This window comes from Hemiscyllium ocellatum, unplaced genomic scaffold, assembly GCF_020745735.1.
Source record: "Hemiscyllium ocellatum isolate sHemOce1 unplaced genomic scaffold, sHemOce1.pat.X.cur. scaffold_1431_pat_ctg1, whole genome shotgun sequence".
Lineage (NCBI taxonomy): Eukaryota > Metazoa > Chordata > Chondrichthyes > Orectolobiformes > Hemiscylliidae > Hemiscyllium > Hemiscyllium ocellatum.
The window spans coordinates 75547-100517 of NW_026867772.1; the positions used below are offsets into that span (position 1 = coordinate 75547).

At 47.4% G+C, this 24971-nt stretch overlaps 2 protein-coding genes across 3 annotated transcripts in view; both read left to right on the forward strand.

Annotated features, from left to right (window-relative positions):
• LOC132809928 (zinc finger protein 420-like) overlaps positions 1 to 12708 on the forward strand; it is a 68662-nt gene extending 55954 nt beyond the window's left edge. The window contains exon 3 of the mRNA XM_060822612.1: positions 11070 to 12708. Within this exon, the coding sequence (XP_060678595.1) occupies positions 11070 to 11930 (861 nt within the window). The 3' untranslated portion in view covers positions 11931 to 12708. The remainder of the gene's footprint in view (positions 1 to 11069) is intronic.
• A 1962-nt stretch (positions 12709 to 14670) lies between these two features.
• Positions 14671 to 23282, forward strand: LOC132809926 (sulfhydryl oxidase 1-like). 2 transcript variants are annotated; one of them, XM_060822610.1, is made up of 3 exons: positions 14671 to 15095; positions 17687 to 17791; positions 23214 to 23282. In XM_060822610.1, exons 1-2 carry the CDS (start codon positions 14686 to 14688, stop codon positions 17751 to 17753), a joined length of 477 nt encoding a protein of 158 aa, XP_060678593.1. In that variant the 5' UTR covers positions 14671 to 14685; the 3' UTR covers positions 17754 to 17791; positions 23214 to 23282. The 2 variants fall into 2 exon arrangements, with proteins under 2 accessions (XP_060678593.1, XP_060678594.1); XM_060822611.1 differs by lacking the exon at positions 23214 to 23282 and adding an exon at positions 20571 to 20597.
• The last annotated feature ends 1689 nt before the right edge of the window (positions 23283 to 24971 follow it).

Below are 24971 nucleotides of genomic sequence, written 5' to 3' on the forward strand. Positions count from 1 at the left end.
ATCCTCTTCCTAACCTCTCTGCCCCCACCCCACTCCGGCCTATCACCCTCACCTTGACCTCCTTCCACCTATCACATCTCCATCGCCCCTCCCCCAAGTCCCTCCTCCCTACCTTTTATCTTAGTCTGCCTGGCACTCTCTCCTCATTCCTGATGAAGGGCTCTGGCCCGAAACGTCGAATTTCCTATTCCTTGGATGCTGCCTAACCTGCTGTGCTTTAACCAGCAACACATTTTCAACTCACCAACATCCTGTACAACCTCAACATAATGTCCCAACCCCTCTCCTCAATGGTGTGAACAATGAAGGCAATGTTGCGAGATGCCTTCTTAATCACCCTGTCTACCAGTGATGCAACTTCCATAGAACTAAGTACCTGAACATCACCACCCCCCACCCCCTCCCCATGTCTGTCTGTTCTATAAGTGACTCATGGCCCAACCATTATCTGCACAACCCCCTGCTTTTATTAAGCCTCTCCCTCATACCCCTCAGTCAGACACACACTCCTCAACACTCTCTCACACTCTCAGCCTCATACTCCATCTCACACACATACTTTCCCAAGCGTGCACACACACAAACTCACATGCACACACTCTCACATGCACACACACACTACTCTTCGGGGTGAAATTGTATTGGCAGAATTATACTGCAGATACATTCAATTTTGTTCAAAAAGCACACAATCTGCAGGCAGTCAATCCATGTAATATTTTACAAATTCCAACTTTGGAAACAGAACCAGTCTGATTCAAGATTGGAATACTGACAGACTCAAATGTCACACCTTTAATGCATTGTCTGAGCGGAGATGTCTGTTTTTTTATATAAAACCTTATGTCATCTCAAGAACATTGTTACATATTAATGAACCAAAGCCTGCAACCATTCTAAGGGATGAAGACTATCTAAGTTTGTTCAATATATTCTATCAGTTGCATGACACTGATCTTTTGACATAAGTTCTGTGTCTTATGATGCTGTTCCATGAGGCTTATGTATTGATGAGGCAAGATGGTACAGATTAGGCGATAGAGAATTACAGATCAGCTAGGAAGGATTGAAAGAGAGAGTTAAGAAGAGCAAAGAGAGGACATGAGCTGTCTTTAGCAAATAGAATAAAGGAGAACCCTAAAGCTTTCTATAGGTATGTGAGGAATAAAAGGATGATTAGGGTAGGAATAGGGCCAATCAAAGACAGAAGCGGGAAGTGGAGTGTGGACCCTGTAGAGATCGGAGAGGTGCTAAATGAACATTTCTTATCGGTGTTCACTCAGGAAAAGAATAAGGTACGAGATATTAGACTCGAAAAGCTCGAGGTTAGTTACACCCAGGTCTTATCAATTCGAGAAGGAGTGAAAGTAGACAAGTAGACAACCTTTCACAATAAAGATTACCTGAACTTCACGCCGAGCTCAGACTCTCATTGAGAGCTTTGAACTCAACAGGTTTTTGTTTTAAAACTGCTAATTTCTTACAGGAGAAAGTGAGAACTGCAGATGCTGAAGATCAGAGACAAGATTAGTGTGGTGCTGGCAAAGCACAGCAGGTCAGGCAACGTTGATTTTCCTGCTCCTCAGATGCTGCCTGACCTGTTGTGCTCATTTCTGACAGCCTCCTGTACTATGTTTCCAATGTTGTGTATCAGTTGCAGCAGTGAATGAGTAACCAGTATTGTTAGAAATTGTAAATTTTTCAAGAGTGCAGGTACTACACCATGTCATCGGCATTGTACAGTTTCCTGGCAGTACTGGGAGGTGTGGGCTGTGTCCACTGGAAACGATGTGGAGGTGCCGGTGTTGGACTGGGTAATAAATTTAAAAATCACACAACACCAGCTAAGCGTCCAACAGGTTTATTTGTAAGCATGAGCTTTCAGAGCGCTGCTCCTTCATCAGGTAGCTGTGGAGCAGGGTCATTCGACACAGAATTTATAGCAAAAGATCACAGTGTCATGCAACAGATAGGATATATTGAACAAATCTAGATTGCAGATTAATCTTTCATCTTTTACCATGGGTTTCAGGTTTCAGTTCATTAATATGTAAACCCTAGAACTACTTTTAATTCACCCTCTCGAGATAATTTAAGGTTTTATAAAAATAGATGACATCTCAGCTCAGATACTGCACAAAAGTGTCTGTGTCCGAATCTTGAATCAGACTGGTTCTATTAATTAAAGTAGGAATTTATAAAATATTACATGGATTGACGGCCTGCAGTTTGTTTGCTTTTTGAGCAAAATTGAATATTTATATCTGCAAATATAATTCTGCAAATGCAAATTCACCCCATTGACTGATGTGTGATTGTATCTGCACGAGTGTGTGTGTGTGCGCATGTGCGAGTTTGTGCATGCATGCTAATGAAGTGTGTGTGAGCTGGAGTATAAGCCTGTGAGATGGTGTGGGTGTTAGGGTGTGTGTGTCTGAGAGAGTGACAGGTAAAGGCAAAGGGTTGCATTTTGCTAAATCAAGGAAGGGCAGGACTTGTACAGTTAATGGTAGGGCCCTGCATCGTGTTGTAGAACAGATTCATGGGGCTGCCTGGAGGGGTTCTGGTACATAAAGTTTAAAATCTCTCACACCAGGTTATTGTCCAACTGGTTTATTTGCAAGCACAAGCTTTCGGAGCGCTGCTCCTTCATGGGGTGTTTGTGGAGCAGGGTCATAAGACACAACCACCAGATGAAGGAGCAGCGCTCCAAAAGCTAATGCTTGTAAATGAGCCTGTTGGAGTATCACCTGGTGTGGTGTGAATTTTAACTTCGTACACCCCAGTCCAACACCGGCATCTCCAAATCGGGGACATAGCTCTTTGAAAGTTGCCTCATTGCTGGACAGGGTGGTGAAGGAGGCGTTTAGCACACTTGCCTTCATTGTTCACACCGTTCAGTGTAGGAATTGGGACATCACGTTGAGGTTGTACAGGATATTGGTGAGACCATGTGTAGAGTACTGAGTACACTTCTGGTCACCCTATCGACGACCACAAGTTGATGGTTGACCTTATTTCGATTTATAAAGTCATGGGGCGTGTAGGAAAGGTAAATATCACAAGGGGAAAAAATTATGCATCTCCCTTTTTTTTACTTCACTTGGCATTTGGACACTTCAATTCTGTCACTAACAGCCTCATCGCCAGAGAGCAAACTGTGGGCTGGAGGACCGGAAGGTGACTGGTCCTCCTGCCAATCAGAGCCTTCCTATTGTCTGACTCCAGAAGCTGGAACACGAGTTTCGGAAGTTGCTGCTCTCTCTCTGAATAAAGATTGAGTTTGTTCCAGACTCCCCTCTTATTTCTGCTAATCTAATCGGTGTCCCACATCTGTCTGGGGCATGCAAACCCCTCACCGATAGCTGGGTCTTATTACTTTTGCTGACGCAACACAGGGTCTTATTTGGTTACCTTGTTCATACTAACTCCCTATATGCGTGACCATTGCTACGGTCATGTTAATCCATCTGCTTCGACCAGTCGACCACCTCCTTTAATTAGTTATTTCTTGGAATGTACCCTCACGATTCTGCCTTGCGATTTTTGCAGAAGCAAGATGCAGCTACTTGTAACTGCTTGCAAGCAAATCTAGCTTAACATATCCCCCCAGCACAGACCAGTTGGGCCGGAAGGTCTGTTTCTGTGCTGTAATCCTGGAATTGTCTCTGGTGAATGCAGAAGTGTGGTTGGACTTTCAGAGCAGCTTTCCAAGATGGGTTGCCCTTACTGGGAGCAAAAGAAGTTACAATGAAGTCTTTTGTTTGTGAGACAGCAACCGAGTGAGTGAGTACATCTGGGAGTTTGGTGGAAAGTGGGAATTCATTGCACTGTGGGGATGAAGCCCTATCCTACCCTACCCTACCCTACCCTACCCAACCCAGTCATTTCTGCTGGTGGATTCGACCAGGCCTCAGGACAGAGATGAGGAGGAACTGCTTTTCCCAGAGAGTAGTCAATCTATGGAATTCTCTGCCCAAGGAAGCAGTAGAGGCATCTTCATTAAGAATATTCAAAACACAGTTGGATGGGTATTTGCATGGTGTGAGAATTAAGGGTAACTGGGACAATGCAGGGAGGAGGATCTCAGACGATGGGTATATCGGCCACGATCATAATGAACGGTGGAGCAGGTTCGATGGGCCAAATGGCCAATTCCTACTTTTACTATGAAACTATAACCCTGCCTTTCCCATGGCAAACCAACCTAACCTGCACATCCCTGCGCACAATGGGCAATTTAGCATGGCCAATCCAAATCAAGGCCAGTGAGCAATGTCATGATGTAGGAAATGAACATCAGAGAACGATAGAAAGGGACAAGGTGAATAAATGTACCAGCAATCAAAACCGGATTCTGAAGATCACAAAACTTGAAACTTAAAACGATGTTTCTGAAAGTGTGCTGCATTGTAACAAAATTGACTGCACACATTGAAGAGAATAATTATGATCTGAGACTCCTTACAGAGGCCTGGCTTCAGGATGACAAGGATTGCATCCTGAATATCAAGGTGATAGTCAAATGGGAAGCGAGGTGAAGGTAGAGGCTTGGCGCTGCTCATCAAAGCACTGATCACAGGGAAGTCTAGTGTTAGCTTGGATTCAGGTCCTGATTTCTCTGTCCTCTGATGTCCCTGTACCCACAGAGTAAGATATTGGTCTGTTCTGCTCTGCTGGATTTCTGCTGAAGCTTTGATCCCCCACCCCTACACCTTCTGGAACAATAAAACATTCAGTCAATCAAGACCCAACCCACAATCTCCCAGCCTGTCAACCATCCAGACACACAGTGTAGACCTCGCTGGGATTTATGATTTATAACAGCTATGATTTATAACAATATTTACACCAGCAGATTTAAAGCATCTGTTATCGAGATATACAGCACGAAATAGACTTTACTCTGTCTCATTCACACACATAAACACGTACATCCATGGGGGTGAATTTATATTTGCAGAATTATATTTGCAGATACATTCTATTTTTCCCAAAAAATGCACAATATACAGACAGTCGATCCATGAAATATTTTGTAAATTTCAGTTTGGAAATAGAACCAGTCTGACTCAAGATTGCGATACAGACAGACCCTGATTTCACACCTTTAATGCACGGTCAGAGCTGAGATGTCACCTTTTCTTATAAAACTTTGAGTTATCTCAAGAAAATGTCTTTCAGGAATTTCTGGGATTTACAAATGAATGATACGAGCAGCCCATACTAAAAGATGAAAGACTTAACAATCCAGGGTTTTTCAATATATCATTTCAGAGCACTGTAATGTCTTTCCATCCATTCTGTGCCTTATGATTTTATTTTCCACGATCACCTGATGAAGGAGCCACGCTCCAAGTGCTAGTCATAGAGATGTACTGCTCGGAAACAAACCCTTCGGTCCAACCCATCCATGCTGACCAGATATCCCAACCCAATCTAATCCCACCTGCCAGCACTCGGCCCATATGCCTCCAAACCCTTCCTATTCATATACCCATCCAAATGCCTCTTAAATGTTGCAATTGTACCCACCTCCACCACTTCCTCTGGCAGCTCATTCCATACATGCACAACCCTCTGCATGAAAAGCTGTCCCTTAGGTCCCTTTTAAATCTTTCCCTTCTCACCTTAAACCTATGCCTTCTAGTTTTCAACTCCCCCACCTTGGGGGAAAAAGACCTAAGCTATTTGCCCTATATATGCCCCTCATGATTTTATAAACCTCGCTAAGGTCACCCCTCAGACTCTGATGCTCCAGAGTAAAATAAATGCCCCAGCCCCTCTCTCAGTCTGTGTAACTGGTTAAAGCTCCTTCCCGTAGTCAGCTCCCTGGGACACATACACTCATTCTGTGTAACCAGTTAAAGCTCAGTTCACTGGTGTGTTCCTCTCTGAGTGTTTCTCTGCTCACACTGATGTCCAGTACTTTTGAAGCAGGTGAAATGGATTTCTCTTTCCAGACTCAACCCCCCAATGATATTGAGTGACCAGATCTTGGTATGGAATTTCTTCCAAGATTTCTGTCCGCAGATCCTCCCCTTCTGATACTCTGTTAGCAAAGTTGAAACAAGTCATCACTGTCTGTACCGAATAGAAATTCTGATTATAATGTATGTGTCTGTGTGTTTAAAGTGCTAACCCAGTAACATACAACCAGTATTATTGATTTAAAATGCACAGGAGACGTGAGGAAGGAGGTGTCAGGACCTGGCACACTCTGAACCCTAACAGGGTGTTCCAAGTGGTAGTGAAAACATTTCAAAATGAAGTGGATTGCCACAGAGCAGTACAGCACAGAAACAGTCCATCTCGTCCCTGCTGACTAGATATCCGAAATTAATCTATCCTATTTACCAGCACTCGGCCCATACCCCTCTAAACCCTACCCTTTCACGTCCCCATCCGGCTGTCTTTTAAATGTTGTATTTGAATCAGCCTCCACCACTTCCTCTCGCAGCTCATTGCACACACGCACCACCCTCTATGTGAAAAAGTACAAATCTATGCCTTCCTCATCCCCCGTTTTACCTGTACTGATACCTTCGAGGATCTCTGAACTAGGACAGTTAGTTCCCCTTGTTCCTCAGCACTCTGTAGTATTTGTTCTGTACTTCCTTCCCTTATTAAATTTCCCAAAATGCCTGGAGATTAAATTCCATAGTTCTGCCCCATTTACTACTGATAGATATCAGAGTGTAGCTGGAGACCATCCTCCTCCCTAGGAACAATACAACCTTTCCAGCATTTACTCCTGGACAGAGGAGGCAGTGTTTTCTCCAGCTGAGCAGTGTGTTTGTTAGCTTATCAGCATGTCCAACTATATTAATCAAAAGTACCTCACACTAGCTACACAATAAACCAGTGATTTTAGTTCCCATTATCTCTTTAGTTGTGCCCTTATAGTTTTTCCTACATTCTACTTAATGTTATTCTAATGTCACAGTTCAAGATTTAGTGTCAGCTTTTGCAACAATGGTCTTGCATTCCAGACCCTACTTAATATTTTCCTAATGTCATGATTAGATATTTATTATCAATAGTCTCAAGCAGGCTGACTCTACTCATTGATAATTAGATATTTAATGTCATGTCCCAAATATTTATTGTCCCCGTCCTGTCAATCATATTTAGCAGATGAGGCTAACTTTACTGACTGTTATCTCATCTTGCCATAGTGACCTTTCAGCCTCAACCTTACTCTGCTAATTGGTGTAAGAGCTTTCCACTATCCTTTGCAACAAATTGACAGTAGTCTCCATGCTCTAACCCTTCCCATGCTTTCATGCTCTTTATTTTCCATACTATCTAAAAATAGACTCAGAGTTGTAGAGCACAGAAACAAACCCTTCGGTCCACACTGACCAGATCTCCTGAGTTAATCTAGTGACCCATTTGGCAGCATGTCGCCCCTTACCCCTCTGAATCTTTCCTATCCATATCCCCATCCAGATGCATTTTAAATACTGTAATTGTACCAGCCTCCACCACTTCCTCTGGCAGCTCATTCCATACACATACCACCCTCTGTGCGAAAGGATTGCCCCTTCGGACCCTCAGAAATCTTTCCCCTCTCACCCTAAACCTATGCCCTCCAGTTCTGGTCTCGGTGCCTTGCCCCCACAACAAGGGGAAAAGACATACAAAAGTTGAACAGCCAGACAAAATGCAAAAGGAATAAAATATCGAGCCAAAGGCAAAAAAATTGTGGCTCTATCTTTTCATCCCGCTGGCATTTGGACACTTAAAATCTGTCAGGAGCACCAACATCCCCAGAGAGCATACTGCGCATGTTTGCTGGTGTCAGCAACGCAGTGCGCATGCTGGCCAGTGTCAGCAAAACACTGAGCATGCTCATCGCTGTACGCAAAATAGGGGCGAGACCTTCTTTTAATTGACCATTAGGCAACATTGGAGGACCGGAAGGAGACTGGTCCTCCTGCCAATCAGAGTCAGCCCATTGTCTGAATGCGGAAGTTGGACCATGTAACACTCAAGCTGCAGCTCCTGATCCTCTCTCTCTGAATAAAGATAGAGCTTTACCCAGACTGCACATTCCTTCCTCTGTCCCAGATCTGTGAGTACGGCACTCTCTTATCTCGCCCCCTTTTCCATTTTTTTTTCATTCTGTAGTTCAATTGTTGACTTGCAGCAACTGAAAGGAAAGAGTGAATTCGGCAGGGACAGACTCCGGAAACGTTGATCCAGGTCTGTATCTCAATTGACAAAATAGTTAGGCAGGAGGCATCAGATGGTGGAGAGGTCGACGAATCGGTTGTAACCCTTCTTCAGGGCTGGGGCTGGGTGCAGAAGCTGCAGAGAAAAGGGGGTGGGGATGAAGTGGGAAAAGGTCAAGACAGTTAGAGGGTACGACCTGGTTGGTCAATCGGAGGAATGAATCTTGTTGGTGGCAGGGAGGAGGGCGGGGATAGGAATGGAGTCAGGGAATGGAGAGGGAGGATTTTTGATATTGGAAAACTCAACGTTGAGTCCTTCGGGCTGCAGGCTGCCCGGAAGATGAGGTGTTGTCCCTCCAATTTGCGGTTAGATTCGTTGTGGCAATGGAGGAGGCCAAAGATGGTCATGTCAAAAAGGGAGTGGGAAGGAAATTGGAATGGGTGGTTACTGAGAGGTGTGGTCGCCCTCTGCGGGCACAGCTGCGATGCTCGACGAATCGTTCCCCAAGTTTGCACTCGCTCTCCGATACAGAGAAGACCATAATTGGTAAACACATGGCAAATGCAGTACCACAATATGAAGTTATCGCCTTGGCTGTGGAAAACAAACGCAGAAAGGAAGTGCATTGTTTAAATGTAGATGTAGATCAGGGTCAAACATTGTGGTACTGGAAGAGCACGGTAGGTTAGGCAGCATCCGAGGAGCAGGAGAGTTAACGTTTTGGACATGAGCCCTTTATCAGGAATGATGTGTGGATGGACAAAGAGGCCTCAGCGTCCTTCAACACCAGTCACTGTCATTTGTCAGACAGGTGTAGCAAGCAATCAGCAAGGCAAGTGGTATATTAGCAAGAGGAGAAAGTGAGGACTGCAGATGCTGGAGATCAGAGCTGAAAATGTGTTGCTGGAAAAGCGCAGCAGGTCAGGCAGCATCCAAGGAGCAGGAGATTCCATGTTTCGGGCATGAGCCCTTCTTCAGGAATGAGGAAAGTGTGCCAAGCAGGCTAAGATAAAAGGAAGGGAGGAGGGACTTGGGGGAGGGGTGTTGGAAATGCGATAAGTGGAAGGATGTTAAGGTGAAGGTGATAGGCCGGAGTGGGAGCGGGGGTGGGGGTGGAGAGGTCAGGAAGAAGATTGCAGGTTGGGAAGGTGGTGCTGAGTTCGAGGGTTGGGACTGAGACAAGGTGGGGGGAGGGAAAATGAGAAAACTGGGGCTCAAGGGCGGAGGAGCGGGAAGTGGTCCAACTAGTCATGGAGATGTACAGCTTAGAAACAGACCCTTCGGTTCAACCCGTTCATGCCAACCAGATATCCCACCCCAATCTCATCCCAACTGCCAGCATTTGGCCCATATCCCTTCAAACCCTTCCTATTCATACACCTGTCCAGATGTCTTTTAAATGTTGCAATTGTACTGGCCTCCACCATTTCCTCTGGCAGCTCATTCCATACACGTAATACCCTCTGTGTGAAAAGTTTCACCTCAGATCTCATTTGTATTTTTTCCCCTCACCCTAAACATATGCCCTCTAGTTCTGGACTCTTTTCCCCCAACCCCCTCCCCTGGATAAGTCTTTGTCTATTTATCCTATCCATGCCCTTCATGATTTTATAGGTTACTCCTTAGCCTCCAACGCTGAGGGGAAACAGAGGATTGGGGAAGTTTTCAAAACCTACAAAAGACAACTGGGAAAGAATCGAGGACAAACCGAACCTTTGTGGGTCAGCTTGGAGGCTCAAGGTCTCAGGACAGGGGGTGGGGATGACCCCAGCTATGGACCACATGCCAGAAAATGGGACTAGATTGATTTAGGATATCTGGTCAGTACAGGCGTGTTGGACAGAAGGGTCTGTTTCTGTGCTGTACATCTCTATGACTCTGGCTTTCCACTAACTTTTGCCACGTCAATAGGTTCACTTTCTCTCTAATGTCGGTGTTAATGCCTTGACGTCTCATTTTGCTCCCACCTTCCTGGGGACATTAACCATCTTGTGTCTGGTTGTTCCTCAAGAAGCTGTGAGGCAGGTTCACCCTGAATTGACACACTTTCTTTTGCTTCCCAAAATCAGACCTGCTCACTCTCAGCAGGATCCCAGTGTTGGGAAAGATATTAGCTTTCAGGTGGAGATATTCAAAATTCAGAGAGATATCAGTCTTGATGTTTTTGCTTTTTCTGTCCCTGTAAGATCCTGAATCAGCACCTTCAGGGGAATTAGTTAGATCAGAGTGAGAACAGAGGGGGAGAGAGAGTGGGATGGTGCTTTCAATTATGTGGAAAAACAAAAGAAAAGAATGTTTTGCAAAAAGTAGAATTCCTTGTTCAGAATTTCTACCCTGCACTGACAGTGATGACTTTTGTAATCTATTCTGACAGGATTTTTGAAGATTTGAAGAGGGAAGTTTTAAAATCAAGAGACGAAGGGCTTATAACCGAAACATTGACCCTCCTGCTCCTAGGATGCTGCCTGACTCCCCTGTGATTTTCCAGTGCCACATTTTTCGACTGACTCTCCAGCATCTCCGGTCCTCACTTTGATGTCAATGTCTGACAGTCACTCAATCCACTGTGGCCAGCAAAGATTTTCGTCCGTGATTTCTCTGAGCGGGACCAAAGCTTTTTGGTTCCTGTCTGAGTATGTTTTCAGCATCAGTGGGACTGGACGAGAGACCCCACTGTTGCAGCACACTGTGCGTGGAGCCTGAAACCGTTATACAGCCTGGGAAGGGGATTTCACGGCAGGGAGGGGCTCTACACGTGTTTGTGAGCAGCTGAAGCTGTGGCCATGGAGAAACCCGAGGAATCCCGCCCTCTGAAGAAACCGTGGAACTGTGGTGACTGTGGGAAAGGCTTCCGTTTCCTGTCTGCCCTGGAGACTCATCGGCGCAGTCACACCGGGGAGAGGCCATTCCCCTGCATCGACTGCGGGAAGGCCTTCAGACATTCCTCCCACCTGCTGACCCACCAGCAGGACCACACGGGGGAAAGACCCTTCAGCTGCCCCGAGTGCGGGAAGGCCTTCGTGTTTTTCTCCGCCCTGTTGGCCCACCAGCGGGTCCACACAGGAGAGAGGCCGTTCAACTGCCCAGAGTGCGGGAAGGCCTTCAGGTATTCCTCCACTCTACTGAGCCACCGGCGTGTCCACACCGGGGAAAGGCCCTTCAGCTGCCCCGAGTGTGGGAAGGCCTTCAGCGATTCCTCCACCCTGCGGAGCCACCGGCGCGTCCACACAGGGCAGAGGCCCTTCAGCTGCCCTGAGTGCGGGAAGGCCTTTACCCACGTCTCCTCCCTGATGAGGCACCAGCAGATCCATACAGGAGAAAGGCCCTTCAGCTGCCCCGAGTGTGGGAAGGCCTTTACCCAGGCCTCCACCCTGCTGACCCACCAGCGGGTCCACACAGGGGAGAAGCCCTACAGCTGCCCCAAGTGTGGGAAGGCCTTCAGCAATTCCTCCACCCTGCTGACCCACCAGCGGGTCCACACGGGGGAGAGGCCGTTCACCTGCTCTCAGTGTGGGAAGGGTTTCACCTGTTCCTCCAACCTGCGGAGCCACCAGCGGGTCCACACGGGGGAGAGGCCCTACACCTGCCCTGAGTGTGGGAAGGCCTTCAGCACATCCTCCACCCTGCTGAGGCACCAGCGGATCCACACCGGGGAGAGGCCGTTCATCTGCTGTCAGTGTGGGAAGGGCTTCACCTACTCCTTCCACCTGCGGAAGCACCAACGAGTTCACGTGCCATCGCAGGGGGATTGAAGGAGTGACGGCCGAGTCCCATTATCGATTGGAATATCAACCCGGTTCCGGGGACTCCCGGGTTCGAATCCCGCCACGACAGATGGCAGAATTGGTATTCGGTCAGAAATGTGGAGTTCGCAATCTAACGATGAGACCGTTTCAGGTGGAGATATTCAAAATTCAGAGAGATATCAGTCTTGATGTTTTTGCTTTTTCTGTCCCTGTAAGATCCTGAATCAGCACCTTCAGGGGAATTAGTTAGATCAGAGTGAGAACAGAGGGGGAGAGAGAGTGGGATGGTGCTTTCAATTATGTGGAAAAACAAAAGAAAAGAATGTTTTGCAAAAGTAGAATTCCTTGTTCAGGGTGGTGTGGGGGAGAAAGCCCCCATCTGATTCACTCTCTCCCTTGTTAGGGAAGGGAACGGCCATTGTGGGAAAGGATTCACTCAGTCGTTCCAGCTGCATCCTTTACCCGGTCTGGCCTACACGTGACTCCAGACCCACAGCAGTCTGGTTGACTCTACACTGCCCCTTCCTGGCAAAGGAGCGGGGAGAAACTTACCTGGAGACAGGGTATGGGTTGAAATTGCTGAGTGAGGCAATACTTCCTCCGGGTTACGGCTGTACCAAGGATCCAATTTCAAGTGGACAACTTGGTGCTGGCCAATAGTAAAGACAGTGAGGTGGGGATGGGGCCAGGGGAGGTGTGGTGTGTGCACTTTCACCTTGAGCTGTTCAAAAAGCAACTACTTTTTCTCTGCCTCTTTGCTGGGGGGATCTGAAGCTGTAACAAAGTTGGGTTGCAATAAAGGTTACCTGAACTTACCACCGGGCTCAGACTCTCATTGAAAGCTTTGAGCTCCAAGAGGTTTTTGTTTTAAAGCTGCTCATTTCTTTCAGCCTCCTGCACTAAGTTTAGAACATAGAACAATCCAATGCAGAACTGGCCCTTCGGCCCTCGATGTTGTGCCGACCTGTGAACTCTTCTCAGCTCGTCCCCCTACACTATCCCAAAATCATCCATGCACTTATCTCAGGATTGTTTAAATCTCCCTAATGTGGCTGACTTGACTACCTTAGCAGGTAGGGCATTCCACGCCCTTACCACTCTCTGTATAAAGAACTTGCCTCTGACATCTGTCTTAAAGCTATCACCCCTCAATTTGTAGTTATGCCCTCTCGTACAAGCTAACGTTATCATCCTAGGAAAAAGTCTTTCTCTGTATTCCCTATCAAATCCTCTGATCATCTTTTATGTCTCTATCAAATCCCCCCCTTAACCACTTTCTTTCCAATGAGAAAAGACCCAAGTCTCTCAGTTCGAAACATCGACTCTCCTGCTCCTTGGATGCTGCCTGACCTGCATCACATTTTCAGCTCATCAATATATAAGCCTCATGAAACAGCATCATAAGACACAGAACTTATATCAAAAGATCAGAGTCATGCAACTGATAGAATATATTGAACAAACATAGATAGTCTTCATCTCTTAGAATGGGTGTGGGCTTTGGTTCATTACTATGTAACAATGTTCTTGAGATGACTTAAGGTTTTATAAAACAAAGATATCTCCCCTCAGACAATGCATTAAAGATGTGAGATTTGAGTCTGTCAGTATTCCAATCTTGAGTCAGTTTCTGTTTCCAAAGTCGGAATTTGTAAAATATTACATGCATTGACTGCCGGCAGATTGTGTGCTTTTTGAACAAAATTGAATGTATCTGCAAATATAATTCTGCCAATACAATTTCACCCCAAAGAGTAGTGTGTGTGTGTGTGTGTGTGCATGAGAGAGTGAGAGCATGTGCATGTGAGTTTGTGTGTGAGTGTGCACAGAAGTGTGTGTGTGCATGCTTGGGAAAGTGAGAGTGTGATGGAGTGAGGCTGCGAGTGTGAGAGTGTTGAGGGGTGTGTGTGTCTGTCTGAGAGATCGAGTATGTGTGTGAGAGAGAGGCTTAATAAAAGCAAGGGGTTGCATTTTTGCTAAAACAAGGACGTGTACAGATAATGATCGGGCCATGAGTCGTGTTATGGAACAGACAGACATGGGGCGGAGGTGTTCAGGTACATAGTTCTTTGGAGGTTGCATCACTGGTAGACAGGGTGGTTAAGGCGGCGTTTCGCAACATTGCCTTCATTGTTCACACCACTGAGGAGAGGGGTTGGGACATCATGTTGAGGTTGTACAGGATGTTGGTGAGGCCACTTTCAGAGTACCGAGTACAGTTCTGGTGACCCTGTATTAGGAAGAATACGATTAGTGAGGGTTTAATAAAGATTTACCAGGATGTTGCAAGGACTGGAGGGTTTGAGTTATAAGGAGAGGCTGGGACTTTATTCACTGGAGCACAGGAGGTTGACCTCATTGAGATTGATAAAATCATGAGCAGTGGTGGTAAGGTGAATAGAAAATGGCTTTTGCTTAGCGTAGGGGAACTCAAAACTAGGGGGGGCATTTTTTTTAATGTAAGGAGAGAGATTTAAAAGGAAGCGGAGGGGCAACATTTTGAAAGAGGGTGAGTTGCATGTGGAATGAACTTGCTGAGGATGTGGTCGATGCAGGTACAGTGACAACATTGAAACAGCATTTGGATGGGTACATGAATAGAAAGGTTTCGAGGGAAATGGGCCAAATGCAGGCAAGTGGGATGTGGGAATATGTGTTTAAATGGAGCGGTGAGCTTTCCCAATGTAGACAGGGCTCCTCGAAACGTGGCAGTGTCCCCCCCTGCAGCTGCAGAGCGAGACAGGAGAGTTTGTTTTTGTGAATGAGCAGTTGTAGCGCGAGGTGGCTGTTGCTTGGTGACGGTGAGGCTCCCCCGGCCCCGCCCATCCCCCCGTGCAGACGTCACGCGGGGGCGAAGGCGGTTGGGAGGAGAAGTCGCTCGAGCGAGGAAGCGGCGGGAGGGCGGCCGTTAGGAAAATGGCGCCGTGCGGCCCGGGGCAGACACCCGGCACTGGCCGCCGCCGCCGCCTTCCTGGCGCAGCTGCTGTGTCACGGCCACACCGGCCGGCTGTACAGCAGCCAGGAGCCGGTGAACATTCTGGAGGCGGATGGGGTTAAGGACCTGCTTGGGAACTGGTCGGGCGCCTGGGTGGTGGAGTTCTACTGGTCGTGGGGCGGCCCCTGTGTCAACTATGGGGCCACCTGGAAGGTACTGGGCCCGGGAGGTGAAAGGTGAGGCAGGTTGTGGGGGGGACGGAGGGGAAGGAATGTGGGGCCTGTCCTGTCATAGTCACATTTTACACTCACTTTCCATCTGCTTTTACTGTCGCTTGTGCTGTTTACCCCTCACTGTGTGTTTAATCCTTGTGCTGTTTACTCTTTGCTGTTACTTGAGCAATTGCTGAGGGTAGTGTGTAAATACTAGTGAAGGATACTATGCACCAGCATGTATATGTTCCTCAGTCATTGAAGGGGCAGGACCTGTTGAAAATGGTTCGTAAAGCAGGTTGTGCACTAAGCCTTGTTAACATGGATATAGTTTGTTCATTGGAAAAGTTGAATTTTTGTTATTTAGAGTCATAGAGATGTACAGCACGGAAACACACCCATTCAGTCCAACCTGTCCACGCCAACCAGATATCCTACATTAATCTAGTCCCCTTTGCCAGCACTATATCCCTCTAAACCATTCCTATTCATATACCCATCCAGATACCTTTTAAAGGCTGTAATTATACCGGATTCCACCACTTCCTCTGGCAGCACATTCCATACCTGCACCACCCTCTGCATGGAAACATTGCCCTTCAGGTATCTTGTATATCTTTGTGGCCTCACCCTAAACCTATGTCCTCTAGTTGTGAAGGTCACCCCAACACGGAGGAAAAGACTTAAAAACATTGCTTTTGCATTTGTCTGGCTGCTCAATCAAATATCGAGCCACATGATGCAAAAAAATCGCTATGCCCTTTTTGATCTCCGACAGACATTTGGAAACTTCAAATCTGTCAATAACACCAGCATTGCTACAGAGCATATTGTGTACACTCCTCGGTGTCAACAAGCAGGGCACATGTTTACCAGTGTCACCAAAACATTGGGTGTGTTCCTCATTGTCGGCAGAAAAGGGGCGAAACCTACTTTTGACACTGGAGGACCGGAAGGAGACTTGTCTTACTGCCATTTGGAGCTCCTGCCCCTCCCTCTCTCTCATGATGAAGTGAGGATAGGTGGAGACAGGTAGAGGGTACAATAGACAATAGGTGCAGGAGTCGGCTCTTCTGCCCTTCGAGCCAGCACCACCATTCATTATGATCATAGCTGATCATCCTCAATCAGTATCCTTTTCCTGCCTTACCCCCATAACCTGGTTGGTGAATGGGAGGATGGAATCTAGTTGGCAGGGAAGAGTGGAAGGGGCTGGGAAGTGAGTTGGGGGATGGGATGGGAGATTATTTGAAATTGGAGAACTCAGTGTCGAGTCCTCCGGGCTGTGGACTGCTCAGACAAGATGAGGTTTTGTTCCTCCAATTTGTCAGAAGGGGAGTGGGAAGGGGCATTAAAATGGGTGGAGACTGGGAAGTCCGCTCAGCCTCTGCGGACCCGGCTGTGATGCTCGGCAAACCATTCCCCAAGTTTACGTTCGGTCTTCCTGATGTAGAGACGATCACAACTGGCAAAGCACAGTGGGTCGAGCAGTAGGACAGTCGTATTTTGGGGCACAAGCCCTTCATCAGGAATGATGCGTGGATGTTCAGAGGGGCATCAGTGTCCTTCTGTGCCAGTTGTCAGACAGATGCAGCAGGCAATGAGCAAGGCAAGTGGTGTGTTAGCAAGAGGAATTAAGTTCAGAAGTGGGGATGTCATCCGGCAGTTAGGGGGCCATTGAATATAGTCAAGGCTGAGTTCACGTGATTTTTATGTGGATGCTTGTGGGGGAAGGCAAGAAAATGGTTTTAAGATCAGTATCCAGTTTTAAGACAGTTCCAGAGTCAGACAGCACAGAAACACACCCTTCAATCCAACTAGTCAATGCTGACTATGTTCTCAAACTAAACCAGTCCCACCTGCCAGTGTTTTGTCCCATATCCCTCCAAACCTTTACTATTCATGACGTTACTGTACCTGCATCCACCACTTCCTCTAGACATTTAGTCCTCACGTGAACCACTCTGTGTAAAAAAAATTGTGCCCTTCTTTTTAAAATCTCTTTCTCCTGTCACCGTCAAAATTTGCTCCCTAATCTTGAAACCCCAACCCTAGAGGAAGGACACCCTTCGTTCACCTCATCTCTCCCCTCATGATCTTATAAACGTTGATAAGGTCACATCTCCACTTCCAATGCTCCAGTGAAAAAGTCCCAGCCCATCCACCTAGATGAAGGTAGAATCCTGTCCCTCAGGATTCCCTCCAACAATGTGCCCACCACTGATGTCAGGCACACTGGTCTATAGTTCCCTGGCTTGTCCTTACCACCCTTCTTAAACAGTGGCACCACGTTAGCCAACCTCCAGTCTTCTGGCACCTCACCTGACATGCACAGTATGCTCTATGGAGATGCTATTTCTGATGGATTTAAAGTGTCCAAATGTCACAATTTCTCCCCCACTCACTTGACATAACCGTGCAGGCTCCTCGCTATTTGATGTTCATGTTACATAGAGCCCTCATGATTATATCAATCTCAATGAGGTCACCCCTCAACCTCCTGTGCTCCAGTGAAGACAGTCTCAGCTTCTCCTTATAACTCAAACCCTCCAGTCCTGGCAACATCCTGGTAAATCTTTACTGAACCCTCTGTAATAGTATTCTTCCTATTACAGGGCCACCAGAAGCATTCCCAGTACTCTACAAGTGACTTCACCAACATCCTGTACAACTTCAACATGATGTCCCAACTCCTTTATTCAATGGTGTGAACAATTAAGGTAAGTGTGCTGAATGCTTAACATCAATCTACATTTGTCAATATATCATATCAGTTGCATGACACTGTGACCTTTTGCTCTTAACTCGATGTCTTATGATCCTGCTCCACAGCTACCCAATGAAGGAGCAGCGCTCCGAAAGTAGTGCTTCCAAATAAAACTGTTGGACTATAACCTGATGTTGTGATTTTTAAACCTTGTCCCACCTTGTCCAACAGCTGCACCTCCACCTCCTTTCTAATGAACACAGCCCATACCTCCCAGTGCTGCTAGTAAACTGCCGATGAAACGATGCAGTGCCTGCACTCCTGCAAAGTTTACGATTTCTAACGAACCCAGCTACTCATTCACTGCTCCATCTGATACACAACATTGGAAACTTAGCGCAGGAGGCTGCAAGAAAGGAGCAGCTTTAAAACAAAACCCGCTTGGAGCTTTCAATGAGAGCCTGAGCCCAGCAGTACGTTCTGGTTACCTTTATTGTGGCCCAACATTGTTACAGCTTCAGATGCCCCCAGCAAAAGGGCAGAGAAAGAGTAGCTGTTTTTTAGACAGCTCAACAACACGGGGAGGAGCAAGGGGCAGGGCAAGGCCAACAGCAGGCCCCCGCACTACGCCTGCGTTGCCTTGCACAGTTAACAAAAATCCCTTCCCCTTCAGAGACTCCCCACAGTGTGGAAGCAAGCCACTCGACCCAAAGACTACACACCGATCCTCCAAAGGGTAACCCACCACGCAATTCCCTTACCCCTATTGCTCAACATTTACCCCTGACCAATGCACCTAACCTGCACATCCCTGGGCACTATGGGTATTTTCGTACTGTCAATCCACCTGAACCTGGACAACTCTTATATACCGACCAGATATCCCAACCCAATCTAGTCCCACCTGCCAGCACGGGGCCCATATCCCCCCAGTTGCCTTTTAAACGTTGCAATTGTACCAGCCTCCACCACTTCCTCTGGCAGCTCATTCCATACACGTACCACCCTCTAAATGAAAAGGTTGCCCCTTAGGTCTCTTTCATATCTTTCCCCTCTCACCCTAAACCTATGACCTCTAGTTCTGGACTCTCCCATCCCAGGAAAAAGGCTTTGTCTATCTATCCTATCCATGCCCCTCATGATTTTATAAACCTCTATAAGGTCACCCCTCAGCCTCTGACGCTCCAGGGTAAACAGCCCCAGCTTGTTCTGTCTCTCCCTATAGCTCAAATCCTCCAGTCTTGGCAACATCCTTGTAAATCTTTTTAGATTAGATTACTTACGGCGTGGAAACAGGCCCTTTGGCCCAACAAGTCCACACTGACCCGCCGAAGCGTATACCACCCAGACCCATACTCCTACATTTACCCCTTCACCCAACACTACGGGCAATTTAGCATGGCCAATTCACCTAACCTGCACATTTTTGGATTGTGGGAGGACACCGGAGCACCCGGAGGAAACCCACACAGACACGGGGAGAATGTGCAAACTCCACACAGAGTCACCTGAGGCGGGAATTGAACCCGGGTCTCTGGCGCTGTGAGGCAGCAGTGCTAACCACTGTGCCACCCATAAGTTTCACATCTTTCACATAGGAAGGAAACCAGAATTGCATACAATATTCCAACTGTACAGTAGTAACATGACCTCCCAACTCCTGTACTCAATATTCTGACCAATAAAGGAAAGCATACGAAACACCATCTTCACTATCCTATCAACCTGCAACTCCACTTTCAAGGAGCTATGAACTTGCAATCCAAGGTCTTTGTTCAGCAACACTCCCTAAGACCTTACCATTAAGTGTATAAGTCCTGTTAAGATTTGCTTTCCCAAAATGCAGCACCTCATATTTATCTAAGCTAAACTCCATTTGCCACTTCTCAGACCATTGGCCCATCTGATCAAGATCCCATCGTAATCTGAGGTAACCTCCTTCGCTGTCTACTACAACTCCAATTTTGGTGACATCAGCAAACTTACTAACTGTATCACTAATGCTCACATCCAAAAAGTAGTGGGCCCATTATCTATTTTCAAAGTGGAATTTCCAATATATTACATGTATTGACTGCTGCAGATTGTGCAGTCTTTCAGCAAAAGTAGAATGTTTAGGGTGCAGGTTTGCTCGCTGAGCTGTAGGTTTGATATCCAGACGTTTCATTACCTGGCTAGGTAACATCATCAGTGGTGACTTCCAAGTGAAGCGAAGCTGTTGCCTCCTGCTTCCTATTTAGATACTTGTCCTGGATAGGGTTCCGGGGGTTTGCAAGGACTGCCACACACACTACGTAGGACAAACAGGAAGAAGGTTAGCCACCAGGATACATGCACACCAGCTAGCCACAAAAAGACACAACCCTCTATCCCTCGTAGCCCTACATTTTGAACAGTAAAGTGTAGATTTTTATGTTGTGTGCATGAGGGTTTTTTGTGGTTTATGTGTTGGATGCAGGTACAGTAACCACATTTAAAGTGGAAGGCAAGAAAATGGTTTTAAGACCATGACAGAACAGTTACGGTCAGACAGCACAGAAACGGACCCTTCTGTCCAACTATTCCATGCTGACTATGTTCTCAAACTAAACTAGTGCCACTTGCCAGTGTTTGGCCCATATACCTCCACACCTTCCCTATTCATGTACTTATCCACATGTCTTTTAAACGTTGCATCTGAACATGCATCCACCACATCCTCTTTACATTCACTCAATACATGAAACACACTGTTTATAAACAAACTTTTCCCGATTCTGTCCATTCCATGGATTCATTCTCTTTCCTTTCAGTTGCTGCAAGTCATAAATTGAAGTCCAGAATGAAAAAAATGGAAAAGGAGTTGTGAAGAGAGTACCTTACTCACAGATGGTTGACAGAGTAAGGAGGTTGCAGTCTGGAGCAAACCCGAAATGCCGATTTTTCCTGCTCCTCGGACGCTGCCTGACCTGCAGTACCTTGCCAGTACCACTCTAATCTTGACCCTGATCTCCAGCATCTGCAGTTCTCATTTTCTCGTGTAAGAAATCAGCAGTTTTAAACCAAAAACCTGTTGCAGTTTAAAGCTCTCATTGAGAGTCTGAGCTCAGTGTGAACTTCAGGTAATCTTTATTGTGACCCAACTTTGTTACAGCTTCAGAATCTCCCAGCAGAAAGGCAGAGAAAAAGTAGCAATTTTTTAAAAACAGCTCAAGGTCAAAGTGCAACCCCTCACTTTCCTCATTATTGGTCACCACTGAGTTGTCCCTTTGTAATTGGATCCTCGATATAGCCTTAACCTGGAGGAAGTATTGCCTCACTCAGCAATTTCAACCTGTATCCAGCAGCGTAGAGTTAACCAGACTATCGTGGGTCTGGAGTCACGTGTAGGCCAGACGGGTAAAGGATGCAGCTGGGACGACTGCTCTAATAACTGCTCAAGTCTTCCCTCAAAAAGAACTGAGTGAATCAGATGGGGGTTTTCTTCCATCCCCACCCCACCGACAATGGTTTCACCGTTAGATTCTGAACTCCAGGTTTCTGACCAAATTCCAATTCCACCATCTGTCGCGGTGGGAATCGAACTCGGGAGCCACTGGAACTGGGTTGATAGTCCAGTTGGTAAAGGCACTCGGCCATCTTTCTTTCAATCCCCCTGCAATGCCACGTGATCCCGCTGGGAGGTCAGCAAGGAGGTGGCCTGGGTAAAGGCCTTCCCGCACTCGGGGCAGCTTAAGGGCCTCTCACATGTGGCTCAACGTTTTATAGCTTTTGCATTTTGTCTGGCTGCTTAACTTTTTTTTAAATGCCTTTTCGTCAGTGTAGTGGTTAGGTTCACAACTACAGGGCATGGGTTTAGGGTGAGAACAGAAGGATATAAAAGGTACTGCAGGGGCAACTTTTCCATATAGAGGGTGGTGCATGTATGGAATGAGCTGCAAGAGGAAGTAGTGGAGGCTGGTATAATTACAACATTTAAAAGGCATCTGGATAGGTATATGAATAGAAAGGGTTTAGAGGGATATGAGCCAAGTGCTGGCAAATGGGACTAGACGAATTTAGGATATCTGGTTGTCTTGGGCAGGTTAGACCAAATGGGTGTGCTGTACATTTTTATGACTTTAAATAATAAAAAAGCATATTTTTCCAAACACCAAACTATGTCCATGTTAACAAGGCTTAGTTCACCACATACTTTACTAACCATTCTCAACAGGTCCTGCCCCTTCAATGACTGAGGAACATATACATGCTGGTGCATAGTATCCTTCACTAGTATTTACACACTACCCTCAGAAATTGCACAAGTAACAGCAAAGAGTAAACAGCACAAGGATTAAACACACAGTGAGGGGTAAACAGCACAAGGATTAAACACACAGTGAGGGGTAAACAGCACAAGCGCCAGTAAAAGCAGATGGAAAGTGAGTGTAAAATGTGACTATGACAGGACAGGCCCCACATTCCTTCCCCTCCGTCCCCCCCACAACCTGCCTCACCTTTCACCTCCCGGGCCCAGTACCTTCCAGGTGGCCCCATAGTTGACACAGGGCCGCCCCACGACCAGTAGAACTCCACCACCCAGGCGCCCGACCAGTTCCCAAGCAGGTCCTTAACCCCATCCGCCTCCAGAATGTTCACCGGCTCCTGGCTGCTGTACAGCCGGCCGGTGTGGCCGTGACACAGCAGCTGCGCCAGGAAGGCGGCGGCGGCGGCCAGTGCCGGGTGTCTGCCCCGGGCCGCACGGCGCCATTTTCCTAACGGCCGCCCTCCCGCCGCTTCCTCGCTCGAGCGACTTCTCCTCCCAACCGCCTTCGCCCCCCGCGTGACGTCTGCACGGGGGGATGGGCGGGGCCGGGGGAGCCTCACCGTCACCAAGCAACAGCCACCTCGCGCTACAACTGCTCATTCACAAAAACAAACTCTCCTGTCTCGCTCTGCAGCTGCAGGGGGGGGACACTGCCACGTTTCGAGGAGCCCTGTCTACATTGGGAAAGCTCACCGCTCCATTTAAACACATATTCCCACATCCCACTTGCCTGCATTTGGCCCATTTCCCTCTAAACCTTTCTATTCATGTACCCATCCAAATGCTGTTTCAATGTTGTCACTGTACCTGCATCGACCACATCCTCAGCAAGTTCATTCCACATGCAACTCACCCTCTTTCAAAATGTTGCCCCTCCGCTTCCTTTTAAATCTCTCTCCTTACATTAAAAAAATGCCCCCCTCTAGTTTTGAGTTCCCCTACGCTAAGCAAGAGCCATTTGCTATTCACCTTACCTCCACTCCTCATGATTTTATCAATCTCAACGAGGTCACCCCCCCCCCCCCCAACCGCCTGTGCTCCCGTGAAGAAAGTCCCAGCCTCTCCTTATAACTCAAACCCTCCAGTCCTTACAACATCCTGGTAAATCTTTATTAAACCCTCTCTAATAGTATTCTTCCTATTACAGGGCCACCAGAACTGTACTCAGTACTCTGAAAGTGGCCTCACCAACATCCTGTACAACCTCAACATGATGTCCCAACCCCTATACTCAGTGGTGTGAACAATGAAGGCAATGTTGCAAAACGCCACCTTAACCACCCTGTCTACCAGTGATGCAACCTCCAAAGAACTATGTACCTGAACACCCCCACCCCATGTCTGTCTATTCTATAACACGACTCATGGTCCGATCATTATCTGTACAAGTCCTTGTTTTAGCAAAAATGCAACCTTTTGCTTTTAATAAGCCTCTCTCTCACACACTCTCTCTCTCTCAGACAGACACACACACACCCCTCAACACTCTCACACTCGCAGCCTCATACTCCATCACACTCTCACTTTCCCAAGCATGCACACACACACTTCTGCGCACACACACACAAACTCACATGCACACGCTCTCACTCTCTCATGCACACACACACACACACACACACACACACACACACTACTCTTTGGGGTGAAATTGTATTGGCAGAATTATATTTGCAGATACATTCAATTTTGTTCAAAAAGCACAGGCAGTCAATCCATGCAATATTTTACAAATTCCGACTTTGGAAACAGAACCGGTCTGATTCAAGATTGGAATACAGACAGACTCAAATCTTACACCTTTAATGCATTGTCTGAGCGGAGATGCCTTTCTTGTATAAAACCTTGTCATCTCAAGAACATTGTTACATATTAATGAACCAAAGCCCACACCCATTCTAAGCGATGAAGACTATCTAAGTTTGTTCAATATATTCTATCAGTTGCATGACACTGATCTTTTGATATAAGTTCTGTGTCTTATGACCGAATACCAATTCTGCCATCTGTCGTGGCGGGATTCGAACCCGGGAGTCCCGGAACCGGGTTGATAGTCCGGTCGATAATGGGACTCGGCCGTCACTCCTTCACTCCCCCTGCAATGGCACGTGAACTCGCTGGTGTCTCCGCAGGTTGGAGGAGCAGGTGAAGCCCTTCCCGCACTGAGGGCAGGTGTATGGTCTCTCCCCTGTGTGGATCCGCTGGTGCCTCAGCAGGGAGGAAGATGTGCTGAAGCCCTTCCCACACTGAGGGCAGGTGTACGGTCTCTCCCCGGTATGGATCCGCAGATGCTTCATCAGGGAGGAGATGTCGGTCAAGGCCTTCCCGCACTCTGGGCAGCTGATGGGCTTTTCCCCCGTGTGGATCCGCTGGTGTCTCCGCAGGTGGGAGGAGTAGGTGAAGCCCTTCCCGCACTGAGAGCAGGTGTACGGTCTCTCCCCTGCGTGGACCCGCTGGTGGGTCAGCAGGCCGGAGGAATACCTGAAGCCCTTCCCGCAGTGAGGGCAGGTGTACTGTCTCTCCCCTGTGTGGACATGCAGGTGGGTCAGCAGGTGGGAGGATGTGCTGAAGGCCTTCCCGCACTGAGAGCAGGTAAAGGGCATCTCCCCCGTGTGGATCTGCTGATGCTTCAACAGGGAGGAGATGTCGGTAAAGGCCTTCCTGCATTCAGGGCAGCTAAAGGACCTCTCCCCGGTGTGGACACGCCGGTGGCTCCGCAAGGCAGAGACGCGGGTAAAGGCCTTCCCACACTCGGGGCAGCTGAAGGGCCTCTCCCCCGTGTGGAAACGCCGGTGGGTCCACAAGATGGAGGAATACCTGAAGGCCTTCCCACACTCAGGGCAGCTGAAGGGCCTTTCCCCCGCGTGGAAACGCCGGTGGGTCCGCAAGGTGGAGGAATACCTGA

Excerpts from the sequence above, each read along its gene's own strand:
- LOC132809926 (XM_060822610.1), top strand. The coding sequence starts at position 14,686 with ATGAGCAGTTGTAGCGCGAGGTGGCTGTTGCTTGGTGACGGTGAGGCT. Across the intron at positions 15,096-17,686 it reads CTGGGCCCGGGAGGTGAAAG|GGCCACCAGAAGCATTCCCA; the intron begins GTGAGGCAGGTT and ends TTCCTATTACAG.